At 39.5% G+C, this 12,184-nt stretch overlaps 1 protein-coding gene and 1 non-coding gene across 2 annotated transcripts in view; both read right to left on the bottom strand.

Annotated features, from left to right (window-relative positions):
- Positions 1-5,940, bottom strand: part of LOC139724458 (protein MMS22-like) — a 34,967-nt gene extending 29,027 nt beyond the window's left edge. The window contains exons 1-7 of the mRNA XM_071635600.1: positions 5,811-5,940; positions 5,322-5,427; positions 4,127-4,252; positions 3,588-3,646; positions 2,650-2,742; positions 1,100-1,275; positions 191-281 (exon numbers count right to left, since the gene is read on the bottom strand). Coding sequence (XP_071491701.1) covers positions 191-281; positions 1,100-1,275; positions 2,650-2,742; positions 3,588-3,646; positions 4,127-4,252; positions 5,322-5,427; positions 5,811-5,940 — 781 coding nt within the window. The remainder of the gene's footprint in view (positions 1-190; positions 282-1,099; positions 1,276-2,649; positions 2,743-3,587; positions 3,647-4,126; positions 4,253-5,321; positions 5,428-5,810) is intronic.
- A 5,204-nt stretch (positions 5,941-11,144) lies between these two features.
- Positions 11,145-11,300, bottom strand: LOC139725006 (U1 spliceosomal RNA). The gene has a single exon (XR_011710526.1). It is a non-coding gene; the product is annotated as a U1 spliceosomal RNA (small nuclear RNA).
- Between the last annotated feature and the right edge of the window lie 884 nt (positions 11,301-12,184).

The following is a 12,184-nucleotide window of genomic DNA, read 5'->3' as shown; positions in this document are numbered from 1 at the left end:
GGGGCGTCTTACTGTATCTCAGTAACGGAAAGGGTTCTGATTTCAAGATTTTGTCAAGAGTTAGATTATACTGAAATAAGCTGAAATATGTGACTAAGTCAATTTTCATGAATTTTCGACATACGCTGTTTCGCCATCTCACGTCCGAGGTGGTAACTTGGCAAGGATAGAGACATTGGGAGACACCTACCTGCCACTATCACGTGGAGCTGATGAAGGATTTGGATGATGTACCACCGGATGTCCAGGTGACAGTGGAGCAGGGTGTGGTTATGTGATGCCTGGGAGATGGATACTATACATTTTTCAAAGTTTCTATACAGTACAAGTGCTGTCTACAAGTAAAATGTGAGCTATGAGCACAAGGGGCAAGAAAGAACAACTGCATTCCAAGCAATATCAAGTGATTTTGATCATAAATTTTTCTCTGGCAGCATTGATAGATATGGATGTCTAGTAATGACTTAACAAGAATGCATACTTTGTGTTCTGATTTTGGTCATAGATTTATTTCTGGCACAACTGAAAGACATGGATATCTGGTAATGGTTAAAGAATGCATACTTTATGTTCTGTTACATGATACTTTTAGCCTTCCTTGCCAAAATCATATGAAATTTTATGTCATGGAATTGTACAAATAATTTCAAGATAAATCCTTCGAAAAATCTAAATAAGTTTCGATACAAGTGAAAAATACATAGATAAGTCATGGAATTCCCGTAATTTATATCAATCTTAATAAAGGAGAATACAAGAAGAGAAAAAAATACAAACATGCAAACAGCACAGCCAATAGACCGTTTCAACCTTATATTAAGATTCATGGATGTTTCTTTCTCGCAAATATAAGAACACACAAATATATTACAATGTAGCTCTGATCTCAACATGAATGGGACTTTTATGCATACATGTACTGGTATGCAATACACAGAGTACATATTAACAAGGTATGTGACAATACTGTTCTTTTATGATCATGAATTTAACCACTTGTGAAATTGTTCGGGAAGTCCCGATTTGCAACAAATTAGACTCGCTAAATATGTGGCTTACACAGTATCATGTGCAAGCGAGTTTTCAGAGACTTCCTAACCTGTCTGGACTGGGAGGTGGCATGCTGATGAAGTAAAGAACCTGGCAGGTCACTCAATTTCCCAACAAAATTGGACAGCAATGTTATCTCTGCCACTAGCTGGGCAGGGAAACCAACGACCTGCTGCACGTAGATCGATGGCGTCTGGCTGGTATTCTGAACTGAGGCCAGTGCTGCTGCGGCAGACTGAAAGTTTAAGAATCTGGAGAAAGAAAGATATCAAATCATGATTGACCACTAAAAACAGCAATGATGATCTAGTGATTCAAAGAAAAAAGTGCCTGAATAAATAATCAGTTCTCTTTATCTCGAATTATCATTGTTATTCCACAACCAAGTGTGCAAACCCAATTTTTTGACAACTGATTTTTTTTTTTTCCTAGTCCACTCACTGAAGCAATTGAATGAATGCTCTGTGCTTATTAACATGACATTGATTTCCCTCTATTTATATTTCAGAACACAGGGTCTTTTCACATTTCCTTTTACAGTGGTTTTCTGAAAGAGCAATATTGAATTTCACTTTTTGTTTCTTTTTTTTCTTTTTTTTGGGGAGGAGTCTGCAAGAGAAAAATAGTGATATTTTTTCTAGAAATGAAACTCAAGATGTTGTCACTCTTGTACAAGTGATTTCAACAAAAATTATGAACAAGATTATCCAGATTCAGCTGCAAATATCCCAGCAAATAACAATAGCCACCTAAGAAAAAGATAAGGTTTATGTTACTCTGTACATTTCTCAGGGGGCAATTGCCACATTTATGCATATACTGTAAAACCTTAACTTTTTGCATGCAGGAAACTTTCACATATTTTGTGAGGAGCCAAGATTTAAGTAAAATGCAAACATAAGGTTTTGTCTGCACAATGCATTGAATACCAGTGGCAATTTGAGAAAGTTTCATGCTCCTATACAAATGTTTCTAGTTTCACAATATGTTGGTAAGGGTAAACAACACTACTAACAATAATGCAATGGCTCAGAGATCTAAGACCCCGTTTACAGTGCGAGGCTGGGCCGAGCCACGGCCAAGCCGCGGCCGAGCCCCGCAATTTTGATCGTTTACACTGCCGGGTTTGGCCGCGCTTTTTTATTCAAACCTTTCAATATTTTGTCATAGTGGCGCTCTGCTTGTACACTAACGCAATTTGGTATTGTCTGATTTCAGACCCTTTGCCAACTGAATTCCGTGATGACGAAGTCGCCGTTCGGGCAAAGACCTTTGCCGAAGGAAAAAATCCTTTGCAGGACAAAACTACCTTAAACTATACTAGTTTTCGATGTTGAGGGGGTTAATATCCTGAATAGCGAAATAGTAGGGCAGAGGGTTTGGAAGCCAGACTAAAATTGGCCGCGCATTTGGCCCAGTTTGCGTTTACACTGAGAAAAGGCTGGGCTCGGCCGCGGCCGAGACTACCTCCAGAGCAAGGCCAAATGCGAGGCCAATTTTGGCCTCGCATTTGGCCTTTTGCGCGTTTACGCTGAAATGATGGTGGGCTGGGCCGCGGCCGAGCCTCGCACTGTAAATGGGGTCATAGTCTAGAATAACTATTGTGTCCCCACCTCTGAAGGAAAGAATGCACGTATGTGAAGAAGAATAGAATGTCCTCCCTCAGTTTCTCAGATTCTTGGACCAGTCCATCTGTCCATGGGGGAAAAGACAAAACTAATGTTTACCTGAAAGACAAAAATAAACTGCAAACATAACATTTTGTCCCTCTTGTTATTTTCAACTATGCAAAAACATCGAAAGAGAAATTCCTCACAGGCAATTTAACAAATTTGTTGTGAGAATGCAAAATGTTTAGCACTTTTCCCTGAAATATGAATGACGCCTACTATATGTCATAAATTAACAGATCATTCAATCTCTTTCAGCTGCAATGGCAATGGCAGTCATTTGTTACCTTACGGCTTACTTGGGCTTTCATGTGTTTTGAGTGCCGACTAGCACAGAAAACCCCAATAGCATTGTACACACTGTCCAAAGTCCCAGGCATACAAAGGATTAGAATCAGGAATAACTGAATCAGAGTACACCTGCAAATTTGCATATCTTATGTAAAGACTCCCTGACACACATACGCACACAAAAACACACAATGATAGCTCACTTGATACAGACAACTTTACTTCAGCTACAATGACGAAATTGATCGCAATGCGTAATATCATTTACTGAAATACAGTAACCAAGTGTTGAGTTTACATATAATGTCCCTAGATTCAACAAGACCTCATATCTAAATTCACAAATTTTCAGGAGAGAAAAAAAAAAACAACCTCATTTTTCAACATTTCTGCAAAATATCATCAATGTTGATGTCAAGTAATGTAGAAACACAGTTTTGGATTAAATCACATTAACAATTCTTCCATTTTAGAACTCAAATCAATATTCATGATATTCAAAATTGCAATGAGTATGTGCGCAGTGAAGAAGTATTCTGTGTATAAAAAGATAGTCAAAAAATACCAAAATCTCACCAGTTATTGACCAACGACTCTCCTTTCCAAGAAGTGATTCAATCTTACCAATGGCTTGCCTTACAGTCAACATTTGCACAGGAGAAAGATGGAAGATATCAGAAGGTCAGAATTCAAATCATGACAACATGATGACACTCAGATGAAATGGAGCCATTTGATAAAGTCTAAAGAGATAATAATGTAGAATCCATTCTATGATTTGCTCTCTAACAGTCAACCTTGGAGCGAAAGAAACAGAGAAAATTAAACAAGAATTCAAACCAGGGCATTAAGGATGCCTTTGATCTAAAATACTGTAAAAGTGTACATTTTCATGCCAGTAATTTTATGCGCTCAGCCAGATACATGATTTTAAATCTGCGGAATCAAAATCAAAATATAAAACAGCATTACATGCTGTATATGCCTAATATTTTGCAAGGTTTTTATTTTTGCACATTTGGAAAGTTGAGTGCAACATGAATATTGGATATCTACTTGTGCACGAAATACAACATTTCAAACCCTGGTACCATGGGTAACTCAGCTGTCCTTACCTAAGGACACTAAACAGGTGCTGCCTTTGGTCAATCAGAGCAGTGGACGTGATGAAGGTGAAGCCAAACAGTTGGGTCACACAACTCTCCTGTTGACCAGGGCAAAGGTCATTGCCCTCAAGTAACCTTTAATCAGGACAAAGAATAAACAAGGCAATAACCAAACTGTGTTTTCTTAATCGTTGTTTGGAGTCATTACATTTCAACTTAATGTTCTTGGAATATGTAAATTTTGATAATCAAGGACTCGTATACATCTTGCACAGTCATCTCGTTTCTTGTGCAAGTATAACATGCTAATACAACACTAGTGAGAAGGTTGTTGATGTTTTAGGGGGTCTTTTCAGTAGATCAATTTTCTGATATGACTCACATAGTTATTCCACAAAGTACAGTTGTAGACATGTCATTTCCAACAAAACATCAAAATCAAAGCATGTCAATAGAACACTGTTTTAGCATAGTTACAATGATGTGTTCTGTTTTGATTGATCATTAATTCTATTGTTAATGACTGGACATGATAGAAGGCAGAAAGTATGCATGTACATCATGAAAAGTATACAGTAACAAAATTGCTCTCATACAATCAATAAATAACCTGTTTTATGTCTGCCTTGTACGTTGTACGTATACCAAATAGTGGGATAAGTTGAAAGTTTAAAGGGATCATATAGTTTTGGTTGAGACCTAATTTCAGGTTTCTAACATATTTTGGTGAGATAATTAGAAACCTCCTATGAAATATGAAATATGAAAGAGCATGTAATTCCATGACGAATTCAACGTTTATTTGATGAAAATTGGTTTTGAAATGGCTGAGATATCCAAAACAGAGCGATTCTAATAAAGTGTGGGACCCACATTTTATAACGATCACTTTGTTTCACTTTGCTTTTGGATGTTTCAGTCATTCCAAACCCAATTTTCATCAAACAAACTTTGAATTCCTCTTAAAATGGTATGCTCTGTACTATTTCATAAGTGTTTTCATGGTATCTCACAAAAGGGTAAAAGCCCAATCCTCATCTCCACCAATACTATACCATCCCTTTAAGCCCTTTTTACAAATGGTCCTCTTCGTGCCATCTACATTTTCTCACTGTCCGACAGAATCAAGATGCAGAAATTTATGTGCATGATGTACAAATCATTATAAGTCTTGTCTCCAAATTGAAACTGCACAGCAGTATACCTGCTGAAGGTTCTTGTTCCAAAGAATCCGTTGCTGGTAGGTCGCCATAGCGATGGATTGCCCCTGTATTTTGAGCAATCGAATCTTGGGGGATCCCATGGGAGATCTAAAAAATAAGAAGGAATGGGGAATGGAGACAAAAAATACTATTACCGTAACAGGTTAAACAAAAAGGAAGGTTATATCGCAATGGGGGTGGGGGGCTTATAGCAAAAATTACTGAAATTTGATTCTTTTATAGACTATGATGTCTATTTGGCATAACTCAACCATTGCAGTTTTTGTACACTTTTCTTAAATTTAGAAGAAAATATAACATTTGTCTTGTAAGAAGATATTTAGCACATCAATAACATTGTTGTCTTGAGATTACACCCAAATTTACTCAACACATTGACATGATGCCATTTATTACCTGTACATCCGGACTACTTTGTATTCTTCAAATGTATCAAGACCATTTTCATGGGCAGTAACGCCAACTCTCACCTAAATCCTGATTCAGACGTATCCGCTTTGCGTCGTGATCTGCGTCATCCTCAGCAGACATAACCGGTGAGAGGGGAGGGGTAATGTCATCCGACAGAGTGACAGAGAATGGTAGGCTCCCGTCTTCCATCTCTACGGCTGTAAATGGAGAAAGCGATAGTCCAGTCATAAGATGTTATTATATAACGCCTGAAGAGATCCTTGTCATTTGATTGGTTGTTTGACATTGATCATTCGGCCCATTTCACTAGGACGTCATCATCTGTGCAATTGTGGCTCCATTTACCGTGCAATTTTGGATCTATACGATTTCCTCCATTGCACGCTCGCTGAGAGCCCGGCACACTACGCGTGTTAAATGCTGGCGTTTGCAGTGTGTGTATATGCGGGAGTGCGCTGAGCACTCAGAGCACTCTCGCGATCTCAGATTCTCTCTCGTTTCTAAATTAATAAAACATCAAATGACAAGGATCTATTTTGGGCATTATATAAAACAAAAATAAATGTTTTTCCATTCGACCAATGGACAGAATATTTCATTCGGTGAAAGATGAAATGTTGATCCATTACACTCGTTAACATTCATTATTTGTTTACTATTCTTAAACTATCCACTTAAATACAGAGAAAAAGTGGCAAAAAATACCCTCGTTCAGTCCGGTGACTATGCACATATCACATATACACCGTATAATAGATACAGTGCTCTGCATTGCATTTGTTTGAAAACAGGTATCAGAACAGCTTGGGTCTTCATGCAAGAAAAAACAAGTCTTCCTTTGTCTTGGATTTTTTTTTAAAAGTAAGATGGCAGTACATTCTCAGGCTCCAAATAAAAATTTCTTGAGCACACTCAAAAGTAACCAATGACATCTAAATCTTTACAAGCAACAGAAGAGTAACATGACCAACCTCTACACTGCTCTCACAAAGCCGAGATGAAATGTCAGTCCATAGAAAACTGGGTATGATGACTTCTTGGGTGATTTCAAGGTCAGCAATGTTAAAGGTACCGTTTACCATTGGGAGCAGTGATTTAATAAATGTTTGAGATATCACATTTGATGTATATGTGTAGGGCAGTTGTATCACAAAACATCCTACCATGTAAACATTTTGCAATAAAGCCTTAAATATAAGGAGATATCACTATTTTACTCACTAAACCATAACTGTAGACAGTTTGGTCTACAAACATTTTTATTATAACTGTTGTTCACATCTTGTATATTTACCAATACTTTACGTTTATTATTCAAATTTTTACAATAGTTGTTTCTATCCCTAACTCACATTTTAGAACTATTTTGAAACACTAAAGCTGACTTTTTGTTTTATCTGCAAATGGTAAATTATGCCTTTAAAGGTATTGGTGTCATCTCAACAGTAGCACATGCAAAACTGTAGAAACTTAAGATCAGTTGATGGAAGCATGTTGAGCCAAGGTCGAAGATCTAGATATCAAATATCAATATGTCATCAAATTTTTATGACATATTCTACACTTGAAACGCAAGCCGCCCTTGAAAGATTCAATCATAATGCCGTCCAAATTTGACTGTCGACTAGAATCTACATGTAAAACCAAACGTTATGCTTTTGTGTGCAGTCGAATTTTGGCATGATGGGAGGTCGAACCTTGGACTTGGTGCAGGGTTTTCTTATATGTAAAATTTTATTTCTGATCCAGGACTCGCAGGAGTCGAGTCCAGTGTCAAGTCCAGGGTGGGCTGTCTTCTACTGGACAAAACCCAAAGCTCAACTAAGAAGAGTTCTACATAAGATTGTGATGTTTATTTGAACACCTTCCCCCACCCCCACCCCCAACGATACACTAACTAACTGTAACAAACACCAGTCCCTGCAATGCTATCACGAGTATCAGAAAGACAGAATCTATCACGATATGGATTAATTTTTGTCAGAACTTTCCAACTTTACTTTTGGTGTTGGTGCTCCTGGTGTTGCCATGTGACGATGATCGAATGAGACCCACACTCCTATAGTCCTACAATGTATGAGTCCCCAATCGAGTCCATGCACGTCATGCACCATGGATGAATGTCGCCTTCCGTCGCGGAAAGACTTAGATGGGAGTTAATAGAATCTATATGTGCCTATGTTCGGACGAACGTTAAGTCTTTACGTTAGACATAAAATACAGCCCTTTGAGTTCGTAACTTCTACAAGAAGTACTGTAGGTAGGCCCTGGCCCTAGTAAGTACATCGTACTAGGTAATCTCCCCCCCCCCCCCCCCTCTTTACTGAGATCACCACCACTGAGATCCGACTGTCGGATCAGGCCGCTGGGTGCGGCAGTCTTGCATTGTGCGAACACGCTGGCGCCCGTGTTTTGATGGGCGCTCTGCATCAGTTGATTAAAACTTGATTTTTGAAAAAAAAAAAAAACAGACAGGATTTTTTCTTCTTTTCATCATGGATAGTGGACATGTGTGTGTAACAAAAAATCACTGTGCAAAGTTGCGACAATTTATACGTCAGATGTGAGATGAATATGAAGTGAATAGGGGGCCTCATGAGGCGTGGGGGCGGTCCTCATGAGTCGGGGCAGTCCTCGTACGCGGGAGCGGTCCTCATGAGCGGGTTTCCCGGACTGAGCTAGGATGGTCTAGTAGCCATAGGTGTCCAACACATCAACACTGTGCATTGAAACCGACACCCCTCTACTTATACTGGGCCGGGGATTTGAAGATGTCGAAGTCATTACAATTAGATCTAACGTTATTGAAAAACCTGACAATAAACAAGATCAACAGCAAAACAAGGATACCTTGTCCGTAGATTATAAATGCACATAACATAGGAAAAGCATTACTATATCATATGTGCATTTTGCACGTATTGTCAATAGAGGGTAGGCTAGGGGTGCCGGGTGTTGGTTTCAAAATACGGCACAACTGAGCGCATCAAAATAACAACCCACGCACGCGTTCGAAGCAGTTATCTTGGAGCGTGTATCGCAAATTGCATTGGTGCCATTTTATTGCAATGAGAGCTTGTGAAATCAGAGCATTTTCTTTACATGTGAGTAAAATTTCAAGCAAATTGTGAGATATTTTAAGTTTCTACTGATAGAAAAAAAAAACAACAACATTATATTTATAGGGGGGTGTCGATGTGTTGGACACCCAACCCAGCCCCAGCCCAGGGAGGTGGGATCCCACTTCCCTGCCAAACCATACGTGTTATGGTTACAGCGCCCCGGGTCGAGGTCGGGGTTACACACTACACTCTACAGTGTTATATTCTTATAAAAATACATGTATCATCATGATCATGATTCAGTTTCGCAGATATAACTCTTTGCTTTGTTACCTTCTCTTTTTACACTAACCAGCTAGGCACTCCAGTTTGCGTCCAAGCGGTGATGACCATCCACTGTCAGACCATGGAATCGGACGGAACCATGTCGAATGCTGGCCGTGGGTAGGTCCTACCTCCTTATTTTGCTAGGGGTAGAGCCAAGGATGATGCTACGCTGCGGCGCCTAGCGCCTAGGGCCTAGTGCCTGTCGTCGCTGTGCTAGCCGCGGTACTACTACTAGTACTGTACGTCACCCGAGCCATCAGGCGGGTAACACAGTCATAATACTGTACACGTACTCTCAAAATTTCGCGCGGGCACGCTGTTATTCTTGTTTCAAGCCGTCGAGATGTCAGTTCAAAACAAAGAAAATTTTCAGATGTGAGTAGTGTTTCTTCACTTTGTCTCCCTCTACAAATTAAATTTGTTAAGATCGCAACTGCTGATCTGTAAATTAACTAACATGTAGGAAAAAAGGAACCAGTGGGACTCGAACCTGTCATCTACTGCTTTCCGGGCAGCTACACTACCACCAGGCTGCGTTAACAAATTTAATTTGTAGAGGGAGACAAAGTGAAGAAACTCGCATCTGAACCTTCACCCCTCTGAATAATATCTTTCTTTCAAAGAAAATTGTCTCCTCCTCCTCCTCCTCCTCACTACACAAAATGACGTCACTCCTATGACGACATTTTGCAAATAGTAATACTGTATTTGCATTCTGAAATGTGAGCAGCTTTGCACCCTCACTCTGTGAAATGTAACAATAACAAACAATTGTGACATCACAAAGCAATTCTGATATTGCGCATTGCGTACAATCATTCTGTGAAATGTAACAACAAAACATTTCTAACAAAACAATTGTGACGTCACAAAGCAATTTTGACATTGCGCACTGCTTCGTTCCGTCAGTCTGACAGGAAGTGTGAAATGTATCAATTTCTTACAAAGCAATTGTGACGTCATAAAGCAATTCTGACATTGCGCACTGCTTAGTACCGTCACTCTGTGAAATGTAACATGTTTGAACAAAACATAAACATCACAAAATCGTGCGCTGCTTACTGAGGGCCGGTCCCTTCCCTCACAACATCGCATCCACAACACGACTTCTCGCTTCGCAATTTCCCCTTCTTTTGTTTATTTTTTTTGATCCAAAATATATAAAACAAACACACTTTGCCTAAGCTAATTTCGAGTTTCTGGTTTAAACTATTATAGGCCTTAGTGCCTCCGAAATAACTATTCACTTCAGGGGCTGCGCTCCTCAGTGAATAGTCCCTTTGGAGTCACCTCTGCCCACAGTTTTAACCAGAAACTCTCAAGGGCGCAAGGCAAAGCATATTTGTATACTATTCGCTGACTAGCGGTGCTATAGGCCTACAGCTTAAAGCATCCAGGTGGGCAGCGAATGAATCGAAATGTACGCCCGAAATATCGAACAATTTCTCCTCATTTTCTTTTGAACTGTTGAAGAACAAATCCTCTTCATGGTCAAGTTGTCCGCATCAAAAACAATTGCACTAAAAAATGGCATGCTCAGATTTCCATGTTATAATATTCTTCGGAAAACTAAAGATCTGCCATATTAATTCAATTATGCGTATTAGATGAGGTAAATTTGTCATCACCTCACAACTTTGCTTGCATACCCATTTCTTTTGAAATGGGTTGCAATTAAGAAAAAACTGCACAAAACTAGATAATAATAATAATAATAATAATAATAATAATAAGGATCCTATTATCATTAATGTTCCATGGGTCTCCTTAATCACTTTGACGGGTATAACGATGGACAGCAAGAATTTCAGTTGAGAGGATTTTTCCTTGCGGATTCCAAGATATTATGAATTATGGCTCTGATAATATTCCAATTATTATTATTCTTTTTTAGCTTCGTCAAAGTAGGGTCTATTGTATAATAATCTGTTCGGTGTTCTCTATTCTCTAAAGAAATGGTAGGAATACCGTGTAAATGACTCTCTTCTTTCTTTTCATAAGATAATAGGGATAGCGCGAACGCAGATCCCCGCTAACAGAAATTATACGCCCGCGGCCGTGATGACCGCGCAAGGTTCAGCAAGCCAGAGTGCAATGAGCAAGCCTTGCCCTGGGAGTGCGTTATTCCTGATCAACGCAACTCCTGCGCCAGGTAAGTATGCTCATAAATTATTGAGCCAAGTTCAGGTTCAAAGTGGCATATCATGTGGAGATGGTTACAAAAGTGCTTGGAGAAGATTTTAATCCATGGCTCAAGGTAACTTTCCAGTCAATATGACTCAATTTGTACAGTTTTCTTGCTTTGCTCACCTTCATTTAACAAATAAAAAACTATGTAAATAAAGTAAACTGTCTTTTATTGTATAATCATGACTTTGGAAAGCCGACTAGAAGAGAAAATCAGTCCCTCTCTTGCCACGCGGAACTCACGAGTGAATCGATATGAATATGAAATGCATATTCATTGTAATACTGAGTCATCAGCAAGTGACTCAATCATTGCGCATCACTGCGCATGCGCTAGTCACATCTTCCTATCTATCTACTCCTAGTATCCGACTGCAGCGATTACATGCACCATGCGACGACAATGATTACCATGGAGCCATACTATAGGCCTACGTGTGCATGCTATGCGCTATGCCCTACTCAGTAGTAAATCGAGATATTGCACGACAACGTTCCCATTGGAAAGGGCAGCAGAAAGATTGTTATAATAGTAGTGCGTGTGTGTTGGGGGGGGGGTGTTCGTGGTTGGTGCTGTGGGTTGAGGATCAACGCTCCCCCCTCCCCCTTCGATTTGATGGGAAGAATCTCTTGGTAAACTTCGAAAGTTATGGGTTTTCTTCCTCTTCTTTTTCTATTTCTATTTCTTTGCATGGGGGAGGGGGGTGGGCAGAAAGTGCACAAAGTGGAGGGGGGGGGGGCGTGGGGCTGCACACCCCGTTTCCGCGATCTTACAAAGGGTCATGACATAGATTGGTATATAGCAATAACATGGAATCGAGGATGCTTTGACATGCCTTCGAGCATTTGCGAGGAAA

The sequence above is a fragment of the Diadema antillarum genome, unplaced genomic scaffold (assembly GCF_040938485.1).
Source record: "Diadema antillarum isolate AM-2024a unplaced genomic scaffold, OU_Dant_1.0 scf00000015, whole genome shotgun sequence".
In the NCBI taxonomy this organism is placed as follows: domain Eukaryota; kingdom Metazoa; phylum Echinodermata; class Echinoidea; order Diadematoida; family Diadematidae; genus Diadema; species Diadema antillarum.
Note: the sequence above shows the minus strand (reverse complement) of the source record. Positions and strands in the feature narration are given on the sequence as shown.